The 21,742-nt window shown below is 42.8% G+C and overlaps 1 protein-coding gene across 10 annotated transcripts; it reads left to right on the top strand.

Annotated features, from left to right (window-relative positions):
• The first annotated feature begins 5,462 nt into the window (after positions 1 to 5,462).
• On the top strand, positions 5,463 to 20,463 carry LOC103971385 (uncharacterized). Of its 10 annotated transcripts, none has more exons than XM_065173320.1 (5): positions 5,502 to 5,643; positions 6,210 to 9,152; positions 9,233 to 9,671; positions 9,742 to 12,109; positions 19,827 to 20,463. In XM_065173320.1, the coding sequence occupies exons 3-4, from the start codon at positions 9,249 to 9,251 to the stop codon at positions 9,811 to 9,813; spliced, it is 495 nt and encodes a 164-aa protein (XP_065029392.1). In that variant the 5' UTR covers positions 5,502 to 5,643; positions 6,210 to 9,152; positions 9,233 to 9,248; the 3' UTR covers positions 9,814 to 12,109; positions 19,827 to 20,463. The 10 variants fall into 10 exon arrangements, with proteins under 10 accessions (XP_065029402.1, XP_065029392.1, XP_065029397.1 ...); XM_065173322.1 differs by having other exon boundaries at positions 5,539 to 5,643; positions 6,235 to 9,152; XM_065173330.1 differs by lacking the exons at positions 6,210 to 9,152; positions 9,233 to 9,671; positions 19,827 to 20,463 and adding exons at positions 15,569 to 15,687; positions 15,779 to 15,838 and having other exon boundaries at positions 5,463 to 5,643; positions 11,845 to 12,109.
• The last annotated feature ends 1,279 nt before the right edge of the window (positions 20,464 to 21,742 follow it).

Genomic DNA, 21,742 nt, shown 5'->3' with positions numbered 1-21,742 from the left:
TTGATGTAATGCTTATATCTGTCCGTGTCTGTTGGCATGTTCATGCCTTGTACAGTGTGTAGAGGGGCAGCCGAAGGCTTATAAGTCCCATTTTAGTTGGGTTGGTGGCCTCTTTAGGCTTGTAAATAAAGGTTGTGTCATGTGGACACGTGCGAGAGCTTTTCGGTCTGTAATGGACCATTTTACCCTTTGTTGTGCCACTGTTCAGAGCTTGTAAAGTCTGTTTGTAATTTGCATTGTCTATGAAGTGTTTTTCGGGCATGTTTGCTTGTGGATCCCGTTTGAGGCGTTCTCTCTAACCCGTTCTCTCTTTTGGTGGTCCTAAGGGACAATGGGAGGCTTCGGGGAGGCTGACCTTTGCGGACGGACACGCAAGGGTGCCGCACGGCTTAGGCAAAACCAGCTAAGGTCGTGACATGTGGTATCAGAGCGGGACAAGCACTCATAGAAACACTTGACATGCAAACGTGGGGGACCTAGCGGGGCTGCGTTGAGGGCAGTCAGCACACGCGCGACCGTTTGAGGGAAAACGGGCATAGAGATGTAGGGAAAGGAGTCGCTCAGAGGAGCGGGCATCTGAGATTGGCATTCAGAGGAATGGCCAACCCTTCGCGCAAGAGGCACCACGAGAACAGGCAAGCTTGGAAGAATTTGGAGCGCACAAAGGTTGGGGTGGCTGAGTTTGAGCTACGGCTCAACGTTGACAACTATACTTGATGGTGCTCTAGGCAAGCGAGGCGCTTGGCAAGAATGAGACCATCCAAGGTGGAATGAGTTGCTCAACGACCAAAAGAGTTATGCAAAGCTCACAGAGGTGAGGGGAATTGCTAACTCGAAGAATTTGGTACTCATGCATGGGCTTGTATGCGGACGACGGAATGTTCGTGGCCATCCCAAGGCGGTCGAGACTCGGCGCCATGGAGCATTGAAACTTTCTCTTCGGCTTGTGAAGGATACGTCCGTAGGAGGCTGAATTATGCAACGAGTTCAGCATGTTGCTAGGCCTTGAGGGGTGCAGTGGGGGCTGTATTGACGGGGAGTCGCAATCTAGCAAGTGCGTTTGCAGGAGGCAGAGCAATGCACAGTTTGTTCAGTAGATCGGAGTAGTCCAAGGGGATGGTGGTCTCCGAAACGAAGAGAGATGTTGCTCCAATGGGACAGTTATCCAGGAGGGATAAGTCCCGGCTCTCTAGAGGGAGAATCATGTGAGACGGACTTCACATGTTGAGGAGGAGTACCTCAATAAACAACAACTCCACGAAGCTCGATGGACTGAGCAAGCGGCGAGGAGTCGTCGCATGATCTCGCTTGAGAGAATGCATTGGTGGATGCATTGCGAGATCAAGTGGGGGAGCAACACAAATGAAGGCACACTTGGAGTCGATATGAAATCAGACTCAAGGGAGGGCTGACCCGTGGAATGGTGGGCACGAGGGCCACCATCGACTCAATGCAGAAGCGAGGAGCGGGGCAACTTGGGTGTAACTTGGCGAAGTACCCAAGCCACATGAAGGGAGCCAGCATAGAAGGTGGAACATGGAGCAGAGGCACAGTGCTTTCCTTAGACAGAGGTCAAGGACATGGACTCTTGCAGAGGCAAGAGTAGGATCATGTTGTTCCATGGGCCATTCATTCTGTTGGAGCGGACTCATCTTGCATGGTGCCAAAGACGAAGGGGGGCTTCGGGGCACATGCACCTTATCTCGGAGAAGCATTTGAGGGAGGAACTAAGGCGACTCAATTTGTGGAGGCGAAGTTGGGTTCAGAAGGCCTTAGCACGGGGCAAGAGGACGCAGAGGCGGGTACTCTTGAAGAATATGCCATAGTGTTGCCATTCGAGTTGCTATGAAGGAAGCGGTGCGCAGCAGAGATTGTGCTGGTAGGGGCAGAGGCCCAGGATCCAGGCAATGGTGCACCAATTGTAGTGAAGTCGGGGGACTTCGGGAGCTACTAGGCGACGGACTGTCCTAGAGCGGTGCTTCATCTAGGTGTGACCCAAGAGTGGGTGGATGAAGGTCGATTGCCAAAGGAGTGAACAAACTCGAAGGTGGAAGAGACCTGGCGATGTATTGGCAGAGGCCACACATGGAGGGTTCACAATTTGAGTTTATTCCACAAGGATCAGAATGCAATGGAGATGTCACCAGGAGGCGACATGGTGCAGCGGATCGTGGTGGAACAGTTCGTGGCAATGCGATACACACGATAGTGTCCCGTGAGGGATGTGATCATATGGAGGTATGATCGGGAGCTACTGGGAGCTCCGCTTTGGTGAACAACACGACGGCAAGAAGGGCTATGGATTCAAGGAGTGAAGGCCATGGTACCGCAGAGGCGGGTCTTCCGGGCGTGCACCGAATTTTGCATCGGATGAAAACCTTGGTCATCAGCATATGGGGGCTGGGTTCCACCAAGGGAAAAGTTCGAATGCAAGTACCAGTGAGTTCCATGGGAGGGACTTGATCATGCAGAGGTATGATCGAAGCAGCTGGAGAGTTGGACTGCTCCAGAGCTCATATTCGCTTTAAGGAGCCCGGCAAGTCAGAGGACAAGGCCGAGTAAGCGAACGTTGCTACCAAGGAAGCTATGGAGAACAGAATCGGTGCAAACCCTACAATGCGATGGCAGAGGCCATGCATGGGAGTGCAGTCTGTCTTTCCATCGACCAGAAGGAGCTGCTTGGAGAACACAGAGGTGTTGAAGCAGGGGGTCGAAAGGGGCGAGGAAGCGACGACGAGTCCAGAGGGACTTAGCTACCCAAAATCAAGCATCAGTTAGAATGGAGGTGGCCTCAGAGGAGTGCCACGGAGACATCTCTACTGATCATGAAGAAAAGGGATTCAGAGGCGAGGCGACGGATAGTAGTGCCATGGGCATGGTAGCGCCATGGTACCGCAGAGGCGGGACTTCCGTGAAAGTCACAGATCCCTTGCTCTCACGGAGGGAGAGTGTTTGGTCGTGAAAGGGGCCGAGGAGGTGGAGCATGCAGAGGCAATCTCCAAGTACCGGGACAAGGCTGAAGGGCAGAGGCCGAGGAACTTCGTAAAACCGGTGTCAGTGTGCTTCTCATCAAGACAGCCGTAAGTGAAGGACTTCGGGTCATGCAAGAGTGCACAACCAAGGAACGAAGCAGGCAGTACGCGGTGCTGTACCTTTGCTACTCAATGGAGTAGGCGGCAGGGTTGATGGAGAAGACGGTACAATCCCAGAGGCGACCTCATCTATCAGAGAATTACTCTAAGTTGGGGTGAAAACTTCCCGCATTCCAGAAGTTCGATGGCATTGAGAAGGTGAATCACAGTAGCTAACTCAATGCAAGGAGTGCAAACACTTCAAGTGTTTCAGAAGTGTGAGCAAAGAGCAGGCGAAGACCAGTAACCAGCTCGATGCATGAAGTACAACCTCGAGGAGGCGGGCGAAGTCAAGTAACCTTTGCCTTCTCAACTCTTAAGAGAATGGGCGAAACCGAGTACCCCAATTCTCTTATCTATCCAGCAGAGGAGCTCTGCACAAGTTCAAAGACCCTTCGAAGATAATGAAAGACAACAGTTGTCAAATCCTCACCAACGGTGATCAGTGCTACTGAGAGTAGATTGTCCGCCTCATTTCCCAACGAAATGGCAATCGAAAGCGGAAGTGATGCGAACCTACTTGGATGTGGCAACTAACTGAAAGAAGAGTCAATGAGCAGATTTTGTGGAGGAAGGACCCAAAACTTCAGAAGTTTGCGAGGCGATGCTCGTTAAAGCTCCAACAAGCATCCACCCAGTTCAAACAGCATGTGAAAATTTTGAGAGACTGGCGCAGTAAGGATGGTCTTTTCCTTCATCTGGGAGATCCGCAGGAATCAACAAGGATCAACACAACTCAGCCAACCCCACACCAGAGTCAGAGTCATTGGCGAGTTGAAGCAGCATGGCGGATCAAAGGTTCGACTACTCAAAAACAGCAGCGGAGAGCAGCTGGGAGCCAGGAGGCGCATTGCAGTTGGAGCAGAAGATTGAAGACTCAGCAAAGGCGAAGAGTTGCAGTGTTCACAAAGGCTTCGACGAGGACGTCGAAGGGATAAGTGGGGGAGAATGTCACGGACAAACTTTGAAACAGGATGTTTGATGTAATGCTTATATCTGTCCGTGTCTGTTGGCATGTTCATGCCTTGTACAGTGTGTAGAGGGGCAGCCGAAGGCTTATAAGTCCCATTTTAGTTGGGTTGGTGGCCTCTTTAGGCTTGTAAATAAAGGTTGTGTCATGTGGACACGTGCGAGAGCTTTTCGGTCTGTAATGGACCATTTTACCCTTTGTTGTGCCACTGTTCAGAGCTTGTAAAGTCTGTTTGTAATTTGCATTGTCTATGAAGTGTTTTTCGGGCATGTTTGCTTGTGGATCCCGTTTGAGGCGTTCTCTCTAACCCGTTCTCTCTTTTGGTGGTCCTAAGGGACAATGAGAGGCTTCGGGGAGGCTGACCTTTGCGGACGGACACGCAAGGGTGCCGCACGGCTTAGGCAAAATCAGCTAAGGTCGTGACAATAAGGCATATAGGAAATACTTATTATTTGTTTTAATTTGTGAAACACGTTTCTATCTGTCCACAGATTGAAATTTGATGTTATACATCTGTCTATTTTCGTTGCAATCAAATTTGTATAAATTGTAAAATTGTTTTCGGTTTGTAATTCCTATTGCGCAAAGCATAGGATAGCAAAATATTCTACCAAAAATGATTTTGGTTAAGCCATGTTATACATATGATAAATATTTTCATTGGATAATCATTCATCCTAAAAGATTCGGTTATTAAATAAAAACTTAAAACATTTTTTTATAAAATTTAGCATTTTCCTTCATGGCATATAGAATTGGAACTCACATGCCATATAAAAAGATTAAAATATCATTTGTTAAAATAAAATATGTGATTATGGTGGCAAAAAATGGTACCATCACATTGAAAAAAAAAAAGACCCACGTGGTGTTTGAAATGTATGAAATATAATGTATTTTGAAGAGAATAACAAGAAACACAAGTCATGTCTTTTGTTAAATTAATCTTAGTCTACGAATTGATCTTGCAGTAGTATTGACATCGACAGAAGATATTGATAGAAGATAAGGTTTCTTTGATTATACTAGAAAATTTTTCTCTTCTATTCAGTTGAGGAAAATTCTTTCTTTTAATTTGAGAGTGACATATTAATATATTTAAAAAAATTTTACTTCTATAATAAATATTTTTAATAATTATTTTTATCATCAAATATTACCTTTATGGGATGTGGGTCAATGCATGGCTCCTGTTGTCCATGGTGACGCCATCACGTTGCCTCCATCCACATTGGGTGCGCAATTAATTGCATAACAGTAATGTTACTACCTCGCTCATCAATGCGGCAAAATTTTCTTATATATCGTGTCACGTGATTTGCGCGCACTCGAATGGGCGCCCACAGAGAGCCTCTCGATGTTGGGCCTCCAAAGCCCACGTGGTCGAGAGGCTCGCCATTGCCATTCTCGAATCTTCCCCGCTCTCTTCGTAGCGTATTTACGGCCGCCGTTCTCCTCATTCCCTGTCCGTCCTCTTCCCCTTTGTTATTGTTCTTTCGTCGTCTTCATCCTCCGATCGAACAACGATGTCGGCTTACTTCGGTAAGTAACACGGTAAACGATCCCTCGTTCCATCTCATGTCCTCTGCTTTCTTTGGCGTTAGAGTGGATTATATCTCTCTGACCAAGAAAGGATGTTTTTATATCTCTTCTACATGTGTCCGTTCTTTATTCTCTTTTAGATATATCGGGTCTCATGGATCTGTTTGGCGATTATATCTCGCTTTCTAATTAGATTTGTTACTGCTCAACTTATCTGTGCTTCTCTGAGATCGAAGCACAAACATGGTATGAAGTGCTAAATATTGATTCCTGGATCGTCTTGTTTCGATCGTATGGAAAATTTGGTGGTTGCTGCCGTATGGATGAAATCCATGAGGTTCGCAACTTTCACGCTTAGTTAGAAATCTGTCTTCCTATTCATCTGAATCCCTAATCATCAAAGTCTTTGATAGTGCATTTGATTCGTATTGAGCAGTTTGTTTGTGGTTAATGTTTCATCACTCACTCATGATCTCATCCCTTCACCCTATCGCTTTCACGTGAAAGTGAAAGCCACACATGTTTTAGAGATGCATCTCAATCCATCTTCATACGTACTAATGCAGGGTGTTTTGCACCTTTATGCCGTAGCTGAGGTGTCAGCATGGCTTGGCTCGTCCCGAGTGCGCAAGATGACCAGCATGATCTCTGAGCTGGAGCGTATTGACGTGAAGTCGGTTGAAAGGCCGTGACCCAGGTTCGTCGGGTTGTAGGTTGAAGATCACTCCTTTTGTCGTTCATCGTGTTCCTGCATACAGGTCGGTGTCGGAAAGGGACTTCTCGACCCGATCCCTTCGATGCTTAAGCTAGCAAGAGTTGGAGATGGGAGAGTTGGAACGTGCGTGTGTGCCAGGTCCTCCCCCAGCATTGTTCCTGAGGGTAGCTTTTATACTTGTTCCTGCGTGCGATTGTAGCAGCCTTAATGATCCTTGGTCGTCATCGTACGCGGGTATTTAATACCCGCTGACGTCGCGGGTGGTTGGCCCGTATGTGGGGTGCAGGCGCCGTCTGGTCTACTCAATGTAGTCTCGTTCGGTGCTGCTTCCTGCCTTTTGTGTGGCCCGGTACATGGTCGCGTCACCCCATATGGCCTGGAGCGAAGTGGGTGCAAAGGGATGGCATCAAGTGACTGACTAGCCTCGGGCTCATGATGTTGAGTAGGCTCTGCCCGACACATTGGCTTAGGGACATCATGCTAAGTCTTCATATCGTGGTTGAAATATGCTATATCATTCTCTCCCCCCTAAAGGAGTTATGCCACAGGAGAATCGTGGGGCACGAGTTGGGGCTTCTGTGGGTCGAGTCCTCAGTCCCATTGACTGGGTGGATTACCTCGTCGCAAGTTTGGTCTTCGGCAAGGATTGGCTGAGGCATGGTCAGGTGGGCCGAGCAAGGTGTGCTCGATAGGGATGGCTGATACAGGGTTGGCGAAGGCTAGCTGGGGCGTGGTTTTTTTGTGATCAACTATTTGCAAGGCGGATGGTGTCCCTTCGTTGGGGTGTCTGCTTGTTTTGATTTGGGGCGGTGGATCGTTTGATGTAGGATTGGTTTGATTGCTCTTGAGCGGGATAATGTATTTGTTGGGGAGTTGGGTTCGATCGCGTTGAAGCGAATGAATGGTCCTGTTGGGAAGTTCGGCTCGACCACATTGAAGCAGGAGAATGCACCTGCCGTGAGGTCTATTCAACCGCGTGGAAGCGGGAGAATGCACCTGCCATAAGGTTTGTTCGATCAAGTGGTAGCGGGAGAATGCACCTGTCGTGGGGTTTGGCTTGCTCGTGTTTGAAGCGGAAGAAGGGACCTGCTACGAGGTTTGCTTGATCGCGTTGAGGCGATGGACTGACCGAGGCGTAGTCGGCAAGGGCTGGTTGAAATTTAGTCGGCAAGGGTTGGTCGAAACTTAGTTGCAAGGGCTGGCCGAAACTTAGTCGGCGAGTGCTGGTCGAAACTTAGTCGGCAAGAGTTAGCCGAGGCTTAGTCGACGAGGGCTGGTCGAGACTTAGTCGGCAAGAGCTAGTCTAGGCTTAGTCAGCGAGGACTGGTTGAGGCTCAGTCGGTGAGGACTGGTCAAGGCTCAATCGGCGAGGATTGGCTGATACTTAGTCGACAAGGACTGGTCGAGGCTTAGTCGGCGAGGGCTGATCGAGACTTAGTTAGCAAGGATTGGTCGAGGCTTAGTCAGCTAGGATTGGTCGAGACTGGTCGAGACTTAGTTGGCCGAGACTGGTCGAGACTTAGTCGGCTGGGACTGGCCGAGGCTTAGTCGGCAAGGATTGGCTGAGTCGAGTTGGGAAGGCATCTGTATACGGGAAGCTTCATCTTCATGCGGGAAGTTAAATCTGTGGCAGCTGCTGGCGCGCCCTGACTCTTTTTGACGTGGCATCTTCGTCCTCATGATGAGATGCTGCGTCCTTGCCCGTTGAGAGGCCAGTTCTGTGGGCATAATGTTTGAATAGTCGCGTCGATTCGTGGGTCCGCGTCTGTTTTTATAAGCTTTGGCTGTAGAGCTTAGCGGACTTTGTCTTTGATTTGGTTTCTCCCATCTGGCGCTTGGGATGCTCTTGGGTCCTTCTGGTACTTTTTGTCTCAATTTTCTCCATTGCTCGGCTGTTCCATCTAGTCTAGTCCCAGGATATCTTCTTCCTCAAACTAGACGGTGACCTCTCCCATGGGGATGCCTTCTTCTGATGATAACCTTCCTATTGCCTTTCGTCGGACCTCCAAGCGTCGGCGGGGGGCGAAGAAGTCAGCCACTTCCTTGCGAAACGTGGTCGACGTGAGCTCCTCTTCGGGGAGCCAACCCTTCAATGCTCCTTCAATCTCTCAGGACTTCGGGGAGACCCATGATTGCGGTTTCGTGGTAACCTCTTGACAATTGGAGGAGACCCATGATTGCGGTTCTATGGTAACCTCCCGGCAACTGGAGGAGCTATAGGACCGCTTCCAGGTCCCACCAGAGATTATCCTCGCTGTGCCCAGGTCCATCAATTCTGCCGGGGGTTTTGCCTCTCCTTGGATGCTTTAGAGGCGGGCTCGCGTCTCCCCCTTTCTCCCATGGTGGTTGCCTGCTTGGGGTATTGGTGGTTGCCTGCTTGGGGTATTGGTGGATTTCGCGGTCTCAGATGGCGCCCAACTCTTATCGTTTCGTGAGGGCTTTCCTCAGGGCATGTGATCGCACGGGGATGGCGTTGTTTTGCGAGCTGCTCTGCTCGTGCTTTCGGTTGAGCCGAGGATCGAGTAGCTACTACCTGTCTCATAGTGCGGGATTCATAATCAGCGGGGCGAACTCTTGTGCAAAGGGGTGGAGGGGTCAATACTTCGTTGTCGATGGTGATGGCGACTGGGGCTTCCTTGTAGCGTGGGGGGCGCATATCGTTGATAATGCACTGCCCTCCCTATCTGTGGTGGAGGCCAAGAGTCTGGAGAAAATACGAGAGCTTTTTGCCTCAGGGGCCATAGAGCGATAGGAGGTTGTTTGATGGAGGTCGCCTCTTCACCGGCTTCATCTGGTATGGCTATTCCTTTTGTTCTTCCACCGCTGCATCTTTTCGATGTGCTTCCGACATTAACATGGTATTCTCCGAGCAAGGGTGGACCTCCGGGTGATGAAGAGATCGTGCCTTTTGACTCCTACCTCCGGACTCGGCGAGGGGATGTCAGCGGGCAAGCGGCCAGCATGGGCTCGAGGTTCCCCCCACGACCCCTCCATCAAAGCCTCCGGGGGTCCTCCTAGAGCAAAGCCGAATCCTTTGGTTAAAATTCCACTTTCTCTAGCGTCCTCTGCTAGGGATCTTGATCCCGCGGTTGTACGGGATCGCGATCCCGTGGTTAGGGCTTTCTTGAGGCCCTTGTCTGATCTGGCCCCTGAGCCTCCGGAAGAAATTGTTGCTAGGCCGGCGCCGTCCTCGTTTCTGGTTGTTGATGTTGCAACGTTTGGGATCATGGCTCCAAGCCTGGCATTGGCTGGGCTAGTGTATCGTTGCTCGACGGAGGGGTTGGCGGATCTTTGCTTCCGCCATGAAGTCCTGGTGAGAGTGCTTGCTCGGGTGCTTCTAGTTGTTTCCTTCGTTTCCTCTGATTGACTTTGATTTCTCACAGCATTATCATTACATGACGACAGTCGTCGACCCCTTACGGGACGCAGGGGTGCTGATCAGCCAGTTCTCATGAGCCAACGTTGCATTGCGAGCCTAGTCAGAGCGGGCGAAAGAGGAGAAGATGACTGTGAATATTTGAGTCGTAGAGCTATCATTGCTAAAAAAATGATCTGAGTAGTTAAAAAATGAATATAGATCTGAGTAGTTAAAAAATGATTCTTTTTTTCATTTGTTAAAGATTAACTTTCATATTTGATTAAAAAATAATAGTTTATAAAATATATAATTTTGATTAAATTAATTTTGATAATTTATCATAAGATCTCATATTAGTATCTTATTTTTATTATTATATATATATATATATATATATATATATATATATATATATATATATATATATATATATATATATATATATATATCGTAAACTCAAATAAAATCATGAGAAAATAAAATACATCATCGAAATATATCATAAATACAACTAGAAGACGTGTCTCTAGTCAAACCTGAACTTGGGCAATAAATTACGGTGTTTGGGAGTTGAAGTTGAATCAATACGATGCCGATGAAAAGGTTGACTCTTAATGACTGGTGGGTACGAGTAAAGATTCGTGCGTTGACATAGAGATCCTTCCCCATACTTCAAGAGAGTTCCATTAGCGCTAAGGGGGGAATCGGACGGGAACCGTGTTCCGACGGTCCAGATCGGCCCCCCGCGAAACCTTCAAATAAAACCTCATTTATTCCTCTTCACCCTCTGCAGTTTGCTCTATGCAAAAGCAAATCCACGGCCCAACTCCTACCCCCTGCCACCATGATCATCTCGCCATCGCAAATTAGCGTGGTTATCTCCTATCTCTCCTCCTAAATCCTCTCGCGGACGTAGGTCGTTGTCATTCTCTATTTCCTCTTCTCCGTTCTCTTTTTCCTCAAATAAGTGGTATGGTGGTGATGCTTTCTAGGTCTAGCTTCGATTTCCTTGGGTAAATGAGTGTTTTTGCATGTCCTTGGGTAAAATGTGAGGTTTTGGCAGTTCTCGTAGTTGTGCGAGAGCGTTCGTGCATGCGGTGCGAAGAGGGTTTTCGTTGTTATGAGTGAAGCATGGTGTGGTTGGACCTGCGCATTTTGTTATTTTTGGTGATTGTCTAAGTGCAAAGATTCATCTTTATTTGATCATGTTTCTGTTTCTTGTCGAAGATCTGTTGCGAGTTTATTCACTGCATAATTGTAAGTGAAAGAGAAGATAGAGAAAGCAAGGACTTTCACCTAGGTTTGGTGGAGGTGTCGCGACCATGGTGGAACAGTTGAGTGTAGTTAGTTGCGTGCAAAAAGAAGAACATTTTGTGTGTGGGTATGAGTCATCGACTAAGGTACTTCTCTTCGGAAATAAGTACCGAAATACCGTGATTTAGAGCATACGGTGCCAAGGTTGATTAAAATTCATGTGCATGATAATGAATTTTATCTGTCACATGAATCACAATATTAATTCTTTTTTCTATTCAAGCTTTTTCTTTTTCATTTTTTCTTTTGTGTTGATTGTTGAAGTGCCTCAATTCTTTGGATCTGCATATGTTGAAACTCTTAGTGTAGCAGGTCCCATTATTTTATCTTGGTGAAAGTTGCTTGTTATAGTTATGCAAAGTATTTCTTGCAAAACATTTGAACTTACCTGTTGGATAGGTCCTCAGAACAAAATCTAGATGTAAAATGTCAAAACTGTCCTGAATCTGGAAATCTCATGTGGTTTGTTAGTGTCTTTAGCTTAAGTTATTGTCATCTGATAAGGTCATTGTTAGATTGCTTTGAAACGATTATATTGGTTATGTGAACTTGAAACTCTCTTTAACTGAGAAAAAGCCTAATTAAATTACTCTTGATACAACAATGCTTAAATCTGCTGATCTTAGTTTTCACCTTGCTGATTGCACTTTGTAATACAACATTTTCTTTAAGATTTAGGAGTTGTTTATGTCTGCCTACATATTCATAGATTGGAACAATCTGTGGATTATCTAGAGTTTTCTTTTTATGTAGCTTCTTTGTAGGTGATGTCATTGTGACAGTATGCCTTCACAGTTTTCTGTTTTGTTTCTAGGTGATAATGGTCCATTCATTTTAATGGCTTCTACTTTTAGCACCATGTCCACAATAGGCTCTTTGGGTGTTGCTACTTGTCTTCATGCCGACAAGACTTCTGTTGAAAATTTCTCCAAGTTCTCTTCACTTGCTTCCATATCTTCTGGTTCAACAAGCAGCAGAAGGCAGAACTTGCTAATGCAGAAGAGGTGCAATTCTAGGATCAGAGCTATGGCAAAGAGTTGTACTTTAACAAGGATGGCTCTGCCATTAAGAAGCTACAGGTAAGCTTTTGTAAGGGATTCCTACATGTTTATCTGAATCAGAAAATGTTACTTTTTCTTGTGATCCTTTTTTTAAAATGAAAAATAATACTTATTTGAATCAAAAAATGTTGTTTCTTATTTAAAACCTCCCATACGATGTCTTAATGAACCATAATACCGTTGCATTATTATTGTTCTTCCAATCCCTCCTCCGAGTTTAATGAATAAAGTTATTTAGGATGTAGGCAATAGTTTACTATATGCAATTAGATGAACTCGACAAACATCCACACAATAAATGTGATTATAACAATCACATATATGAAGCCTAATCCTAGCCAAACGAATCTGACGATTTGAGTTGGCTTAGCCATAATCACGAGTTTGAACTCAACCTAGGTCAAGGGAAACCTATGGAAATCATTTTTTCACAAAGGGAACCTATTAAAAAATGGTTTTCATATGTTTCCCTCGGCTAGGTTGAGTTCAAACTCGTGATTGACTAAGCCAACTCAAATCGTTGGATTCGTTTGGCTAGGATTTGGTTTCATATCGAGACGATCGGTGCTCAGATTTCTACCTCTTCGTTGCCTTCGGTGAAAGCGCAATCAAGAAGCCCCCTTCTTGCTGTCACCCTCGTCCTCACCATCGAATTTACCACTGAAGTAGAGTAAATCCCTCCTACTTGTCTCTTCCATTTTAGTACTTTTGCGCCAAACACTGAAGGCTTGAGTCGTTCTCGATCAAAAGCAGTTCAACACTCGTCTATTAGTCGTCCGAATAATCGCTTAGCGCCTCCTCCTGCCATTGCCTCTCTTGAGCCAACAATTATAAGTCCTCTCAGTTCATAGCTTGCTCTCTTACCCGACCAACTCAGTATAATTATTTATCCTCTCTAACAAAACTTATTGATTATTGATCAAAATGCTTTGAATTTATTATAATCACATTTATCGTGTGGATGTTTGTCGAGTTTATCCAGCTGCATATAGTAAACTATTACCTACATCCTGGATAACTTTATTTATTAAACTCGGAGGAGGGATTAGTAGAACAACAATAATACAACGGTATTATGGTTTATTAAGACAGTATGAGAGGTTTCAGATAAGAAAGCAACATTTTCTGATACAGATAAACACAATTTCTAATTTTCAAAAAAGAGGATCACAAGAAAAAGAAGGATTTAGATAAGCCCACAATTCACCCAAAAGGAAAAAAAATGACAAATAGTTGGCTAGACTTGTCGCAAGCTAGGAAGATAATATCCTTGACATAATTTAAACAATTAATCAATATGATGTTTACAAAATTTTGATTAGGCACCAACTGGTGAATACTTAACAAACTTTCTTGGTGAAAAGATATCAATTAAACTTCTTTGCATCGATCTCTTGTGCTTGAGACTTTTCACCTTCCTTCCCTTTCATGACTTGTTTTATCCCTTCCTGGTACGCTTATATAAAGCTTTTAAGTGCATCTTTGTATACACATGCTGCATAGCAGGCCTTAATGTCTCCATTCCACCTCAAGTTGTCATTGCAAGATCTCCCAATGTTGATGGTTCTCTTCTTTCAGATGTAGTCTTATCTTGACGAAGTCCACCATCATCATTTGTGACCTTTTTATAGTCATTCGGTCTAAGATCGAGACCAATATCCCGCACCCAACTAGCAACATAAAGTCTAGATGCTTCTTTCAAGACATATCATCGCTCTCTCCACGTGAGTTTCACCAGGAAAGAAGTTTAGTTGATATCTTTTAATCAGAAAAGATTGTCGGGTATTTACCAACTGATGCCTAATCAAGATTTTGTTAACATCATATAGATTAATTGTTTGAATTATATCGAGGATATAATCTTCCTGACTTGTCACAGGCCTAGCCAACTATTTGTCATTATTTTTTCCCTCTTGGTGACTTGTGGGCTTATTTGAATCTTTCTTTTTCCTATGATTCTCTTTTTTGAAAATGAAAAATGGTGTTTATCTGAATCAGAAAATATTGCTTTCTTATCTGAAACCTCTTATACTGTCTTAATGGACCATAATGTCATTGCTTTATTATTGTTATTTCAATCCCTTCTCAGAGTTTAATGGATAAAGTTATCTAGGATGTAGGAAATAGTTTACTATATACAACTGGATGAACTCGACAAACATCTATATGATAAACATGATTATAACAAATTCAAAGTTATCTAGGATGTAGGCAGCATGTTTGGAGGAGGGTCGGAGGTGAGGGTGTTGGTGGTGGATGACTCCCCAGTGGAGAGAAGCATGGTGGAAGGCTTGCTCAAGAAGAGTGGAGCCATGTTTCAAGGGTGAGGCGAGGCCTGAGCACCTCGTTTCATGTCCAAGCACCTCGCTTCAAAGAGGTGCCGCTTGGGCGTTCGCCCGAGCCCAAGTGTCGGGTGCTTCGGGCGAGCGCCCGGGTTAAACCAAGCGACCGAACCAGTGTTTTATGTCTGGTTCGGTCTTCGGTGCTTTAGTTGGTTCAATCGAACCAACTAAAGCATCGATATCAGCCTCTCAGCATCCCTCTCGCGACTTCCCCAACCTTAACCCTACTCGCGATTCTGCCGCTGACATTTCCTCTTTGCTGTCGCTGCCTCTGCCTCTATCCGCTGTCGTTGCCATTGTCGCTGCTTGTCATTGCTATCGTTGCTTGTCGCCGATGCTACCGTTGCTATTATTGTTGCTCTCGCTCCTGCGCCGCTACTGCTACTGCTTCTCGCATTCAGCAGTCTCAGTCTTACTCTTACACTACGCCCCCGCTACTGTTGCTCGCTGCTACCGCTACCGCCGTCGCTGACACTACCGTTGTTGTCGCTGCTTGCCACTATCGTCTCTTCCGCTCCCGCTCCCGCTCCCACTGCCACTCCTCGTCGCCACTGTTACTCTTACTCCCTCTTCTCACGTTGACTCGATAGTATACTGTTAATAGTATATTAACAGTATAGTGTTAACTGTCTACTATTAACAATATTTTTTTATTTATTGTTGATTTTTATTTATTCGAAATTATTGTTATTCTTTTGAATTTTGAGATTTTTTGTTAATGTGATCTTGTGATTCTATAAGATTTTTTAATTTAAGATCATATTTTTATTTAAATAATTATATTTATTAATTATATTATATATTTTTATATTTTAGCGTCTTGCTTTGCTCGGGCGAGCGCCTAGCACCTCAGGCTTTTTTGGGCTTTGGCACCAAGCGCTTTTTAAATCACTGTACTAAGATAATTCTGATTTTTCAATATGGAAGCTTGTTTTGTTAAATGTCTTTGAGATTTTCAGCTTTGTTTTTGAGTTAAGATAAAAAAATAGATCACTCTTTTGCAGATGATATAGTGGTCTATATTACTTGTCTTCATTTCATTACAATTTTACATACTCTGTTTCGTTGAGTTATAATTTTGAATGTACATTTATCTATAAAATGTTATTAGCATCATATTTTTTTTATGATGCAGACTATATAATGCAGTGGTTATGAAATTGTAATGACTTGAGTCATTTGGACTTTTGAGTGTATCGCCACCCACTTCAATCTGCTTTGGGTTATTATGATGCTATATAATTCCCTCAAGTTGTAAGTTATTCGTTGGTGCTCTTTCTTCTTTGTAACTTTAGTCTCGAAAGTTAAAATGTCTAAATTATATCGTCGGTGATGATGTTCTTAGGAATATCGGTGACTTTGACGGCATATGTTGATTGGGATTTTCGTACATTAACTTTCAAGGTATAAATTGGGCACTGATTAGACACTTAAATTGTCTGCCTCTCCTTCGTTTAGAATTTAGTTTCAGATATACATCCTTCCGCTAGTTAAATTTCTATTGGGTTTCTTCCATATATAACCATTATAGATATGCAAATTTGCAATGACACCTTATTGTTAAGATTGAGATTTCAGTAGGTTTTGTAATGCATATTCTTTTTCTTCAATTCTTGGAATTGGTGTGTATTACCTAAGCTAAAATTCATTTGAAATGTGAAAAGGAATCTAGAAGGGACTAAAGTATGAGATCTACACAAGTTATCCTTTAGGATCAATCTCAGACCCATAGCTAATCAATCCACTCAATCATTTTAAGAACATGGTTTTGAATCGATGCCCCATTAGTCCATCCTTGCGTGTAAGAGACTCTTGGATAAATGAGTCATTCCCTCTTCCTCGAACAATTTGCGAAGATGAAGGATTGATCTAGCATTCATCTTTTCATGTTGTCTCTATAAATCGGGAGTCAGAGAGGCCAACATGCAACATTGAGCTAGAGTAGAATCATCTACATACTTCATGTAGCAAGCAGTTTCTTCCTCACTTGCCCTTTTCCCAAGCTCAGGCATTATCTCATCAAGGACATATGCGATTTTTTCCACTGAGAATAATTCTCAAATTGTAGAGGTTGTAGAGCCAATCCACATAGTTCGAACCAGTGAGACAGTTGACATCAAGTATGCAACGTAAGGGGTTTGGAAGTGATATTTTTTTAGAAAAATAAAGATATAGTAGAAAATTAATAACAAGCAGACTTTTTTATTTTTTAAAAATTAAGATATGAACTTTTATCTTAAGAAGCTCTCGTTATTTTCTCACGAAACACCCGACATCCTCTGGCATATGAATAAAAAATTTTAGTAGATTTCTAACATGGATTTGAATCTAATTGGCATCTTGGCATGACCTCGAGGGGCTTAACCAATCATACTAAGCCTAAAGAGTGGGGAATTGTTGTCAATCATAACTCCTTGCTATTCTCGTCTTGTTAGGTCTCCAAATCATCATGGCCTTGAGGGATTCGTCAACCATGATGCTCAGTTAAGTTAATACCATCATTACAAAATAAGTGTGATTCGATGATATACCCTCTAGGGACTCGACCAAGTGTATCATGTCCTCACATCACCGGTGAAATCTCTATATGATAGGCGAAATCTTAAAACTCAATATAGGTAAGCCTTGAGGGACTCGACCGACTCAGCTCATATTGAAAAATAATTTTCGCCTATAATGATGAAAGGTCGCATTGGTCAATCTCATTATCTCACATTTACTGACTTAATATTATTACTAGAGGAATTTTTTGATTTGATTTGATCTCATAGCTAAATATAACACCACACACACACACACACACATATATATGTATATATATATATATATATATATGTATATGTATATATATATATATGTGTATGTATATATATATATATATATATATATATATATGTATATATATATACCTAGTAGGTGCAGAAATGAATATATATTGTATATATATAAATATTCACATCAGATGATCATGGACCAGGAATTAGCATGATCACGCCTGTGCCAAAAGGCTTAATCGTAAAAAAAAGAAAAACTTTGTGTCTTAGCATATCTCTATGCCCAATGATCTTTTGTCTCATCCTCATCGATCCCATTGGCAACTCCACGCTCTTGTTGTACCTTGTCGTGCAATTACAATTTAATTACAGATATACAGGCCCAAAATGTATATTTTATACAAATAAGAAACTTTGATTTCATCGAGGGGAGGTACAATTTGAGGGGGATACAATTTTGTTATAGGTTGGATTTAATGAGAGAGAGGAGGCTCGCAGGCCCTAATAAATCACCACACGCATACATACACAAGCATCCACACATGGTCCATGATCATCCGCTCACAACATACATCGCATGTATGTATGTATGTGTATATATACATATGCATACATATATATATACATATACATATACATATACATATATATGTATACATGTATACATATATATGTATGTATATGTATATATACACATACATACATGTATACATATATATATAGTATATATACATATATAAAAGGCTAACTAGGCGATAATTAATTAAACTCTTTAATTAATTTTAGGTTAATTATTAATCCCCATTGAAAAACCCTAGCGGCCAAAGTGACCATCGTCAAGAAACCCTAATTGCCGGGTAACCTTGGTCGCTAGGAATTTTTACATGAGTCTTTTTTATTTGTTGTTGGCCACAAGCGGTTCGACGGGGTGACTGTGTCAGCATGTGAGTGGTGATGGATTTGTATGTCGTGGTGGGCTCTTTGCTATTATACAACTGACCACCGATGTTATAAGTCCCTTCAATTTCACTCTCTTTGAACGGAGTTGTGTGCGTTGCCTGTACAATCTACCTAGTTCCTTTGGAAATTGACTTCGTTTAACATGTCTATCCACTTCTCATGTGCTATACTTATGAGGAGTGTCGATGTCCGTGCACCTTGTGTGTCCTTGAACGATGGACGACAATGCAATCGGGATAGGAGTGGGGGCTGCTTTCAAACTTCGAAGTAATACTTGATTGGTTAAACTATATATCGTGGCTCGAGAGACCGGCCGAGCTCACTCGGCCCAGGTTGAGTTCAAACTCATGATTATGACTAAGCCAACTCAAATCACTGAAGTCGTTTGGGCAGGATTAGGCTTCATATCGAGTTGATGGTGCTTATATTTCTACCTCTCCACTGCCTTCAATAACAGCGCGGTCAAGAAGCCCCCTCCTTGTCGTCACCCTCGTCCTCACCATCGAATTTACCACTGAAGTGAAAGTAAACCCATCCTCCTCCTCACTCGATCAGAAGTAGTTCAACACTCGCCTCTTAGTCGCCCAAATAATCGCCTGGCGCCTCCTCCTGCCATTGCCTCTCTTGGGTCAGCAACTACTGGTCCTCTCAGTTCATCACCCGCCCGCCTACCTGACCAACTCAGTATAATTATTTATCCTCTCTAACAAGACTTATTGATTATTGATTGAGATGCTTTGAATTTGTTATAATCACGTTTATCATGTAGATGTTTGTTAAGTTCATCCAGCTGCATATAGTAAACTATTGCTTGCATCCTAGATAACTTTATCCATTAAACTATGAGGAGGGATTGGAAGAACAACAATAATGTGACAGTATTATGGTTTATTAAGACATAGTATGGAAGGTTTCAAATAAGAAAATACTATTTTCTTCTCTTATGTTGATAAAGATTATGTCCCCTAAGCTTAAACTTTATATTAGGTTTTGGAAGAGGAGCCCTGTTGTTTGCTTTTTATTTACCACATATTATGAAGCATTATATGTTACTGTAATCTCTTGCTTCTTCTAGCCTTATATCCAAGGAGGAAAAAAAAAAATCACTTTTGGAGGTTTTAGTAATTTTTACTAGATTTAAGAAGAATATTAATATGAAGATAACATTTTAGAAATATTCTGTAAGAATAGACACACATCAGGTGAAACTACTTGCCGCTCATGATTTAGATTCGATCTTTGTGGGAGATAATAGTTGAATGCTGCTGTGGGTTGTTGTTGTGGATGGTGATTTTGACATTTGTACTGAATGCTACTAAAGCCGTCTAGTTGGCTAACATTTATTGGTCCAAATGGTAAAAGTTGCAGAACTTGGTTCAGTCTGCATGAGATTATATAAGCAGAACTTTGTAAAATCCTTTGAGATGCGTAAAAGAAATATGTGGTATTGGAAGGCCTTCAAGTGATGTCCTCTATACCTTTTGGAGTAAGGAGTTTTTTTTTTTTTGGGAGTAGCAACATTTTAAGATTACTTTGCATGTTGATTTATTCTTATTTCTTGGTCTATGTTTCATTACATTGTTATCTTGCCTACCAAGATGAATGAAATAGGTGCAGTAGAAATGTGATGCTTAATATTTTGCTTTTGCATTGATGTAGGTTCATTGAGTTGAGATAGATCAGGATGAAGCTGAGGGTGGTATGTAGGAAACTATATGATTATGTTTGCTATGATCTAAAGGAAATTGCTTTTCCTTCCTCTCTGCCTGATCCCCCACATATCAAGAAACGAAGGAAACTCACATGGAGAGAGCGATGGTGTGTCTTGAAAGAAGCATCTAGACTTTATGCTGCTAGCTGGGTGCAGGATATTGGTCCCGATCTTAGACCGAATGACTATAAAAAGGTCACAAATGACGATGGTGGAAGTCATCAAGATAAGACTACATCTGAAAGAAGAGAACCATCAACATCGGAAGATCTTGCAGTGGCAGCTCGAGGTGGAATGGAGACATTAAGGCCTGCTTTGCAGCGTGTGTATATGATGCGTGCCTCAGCATACAGAGATGCACTAAAAAGCTTTATTCAAGGGTACCATGAAGGGATAAAGCAAGTCATGGAAGGGAAGAAAGGTGAAAAGTCTCATGCGCAAGAGAACAATGCAAAGAAGTCCAATTGATATCTTGTCACCAAGAAAGTTTGTTAGGTTTCACCGGCCGGTGCCCAGTCGAAATTTTGTAAACATCATATAGATTAATTATTTTAATTCTATCGATGATATTATCTTTTTAGCTTGTGATACGTCTAGCCAACTATTTGTGATATATTTTTTCCTTCTGGGTGAATTGTAGGTTTATCTGAATCTTTTTTTTTTCTTGTGATCCTCGTTTTTAAAAATGAAAAATTTTAAGATACATTTTACAATTAATTGTTCAAACTTGTGTTTGTTGGATTCCTCTTGTTTGTATCAGTCGGCATCATTTGCTGAGATTGCATGCCACAGATGTGCCAGATACACTGGGTGTCTCATTCAAGCTCTTCCTACCTTATGCATTCATGATGTCTGTATCATCATCGACAATTTATTTCTTGCTTAACCTGTGGAACAATCTTAGAACCTCTTTTCCACAGTATAGGCTACAACCTTTGCACAATTCAGGTTTGTTTTCCTATAGAGTAGTATGGTTATGCTTCTCTGTCATTCAACCAAATAAAGAAATATAAGCAAGAAAAATAAGACAATAAGCACGATTTTAGCGATATAAATAATATACTTATGACCGACTTAACCATAGAAAAACTTACACAAAAAATTGCAGAGAAGTGTGTGTGACAGTGCTTGCACGAGTTCTGCAGAGAAATGTGTGCTACAAAAGAAAAGCCTAGATGAAGTATGATACTAACTTGTAGAGCAGACTGAGCAGCAACATTAGCAAATAAGGATCTTATATATTAGTTAATATACATACATGTCTTAGATTGCTAAAATGCTTTTAGGTCTTTGATCATGTATTGGTATGTCAAGTATTTTACTAGTGTCTTCGTCCAACATGGATATAGAAATAATTTTGGAACACTCATGCTTCATAGGTATGTCTATTTTTCATGGTTAATGGTGCTGAAAGGATACGTTATTTATCCTTTTTCCTTATTTCAATAGTGTCATCCTTTCATCTCTATATTTACTTGTTATCTGAAATCTAAATTCTGAATCAATAAGTTCTAGAGTTCTCACTGTGAACTTGTCTTCTACCGCAGTCTTCTCACTATCAGCTTTTCGTCTATAGAAGGAAGGGCACAGATTATGCAAAATTTACTGTGAACTTGTCTTCTCACTATGAGCTTTTCGTCCCGGCGAGCCTTAGTGGCGGCGGCATTGACCCTGTAAAGAAGGGCTTGGGGGTTGGGGGAAGGATTCGGCTGAGGAAAGAATGGGTTCTGGAGGTAGGGCAAAATGGGAGGTTGGAGGAAGCAAGGGTTCAGGAAGGGGTTTGGTGGGAGGTTTGGAGGGTTTACATGGCCTTGAAGACTGCCGGGAAAGGCGAAGTTTAAATTCTGACGCCCCTGCCGATAGA

This window comes from Musa acuminata, chromosome BXJ3-11 (assembly GCF_036884655.1).
Source record: "Musa acuminata AAA Group cultivar baxijiao chromosome BXJ3-11, Cavendish_Baxijiao_AAA, whole genome shotgun sequence".
Taxonomy (NCBI): Eukaryota; Viridiplantae; Streptophyta; class Magnoliopsida; order Zingiberales; family Musaceae; genus Musa; species Musa acuminata.
The sequence above is the reverse complement of the archived record's forward strand: the minus strand, read 5'-3'. Positions and strand labels throughout refer to the sequence as shown.

Bases quoted from the DNA above. Each gene is read 5' to 3' on its own strand.
- LOC103971385 (XM_065173325.1), top strand. From the start codon at position 19,852: ATGAAGCTGAGGGTGGTATGTAGGAAACTATATGATTATGTTTGCTAT.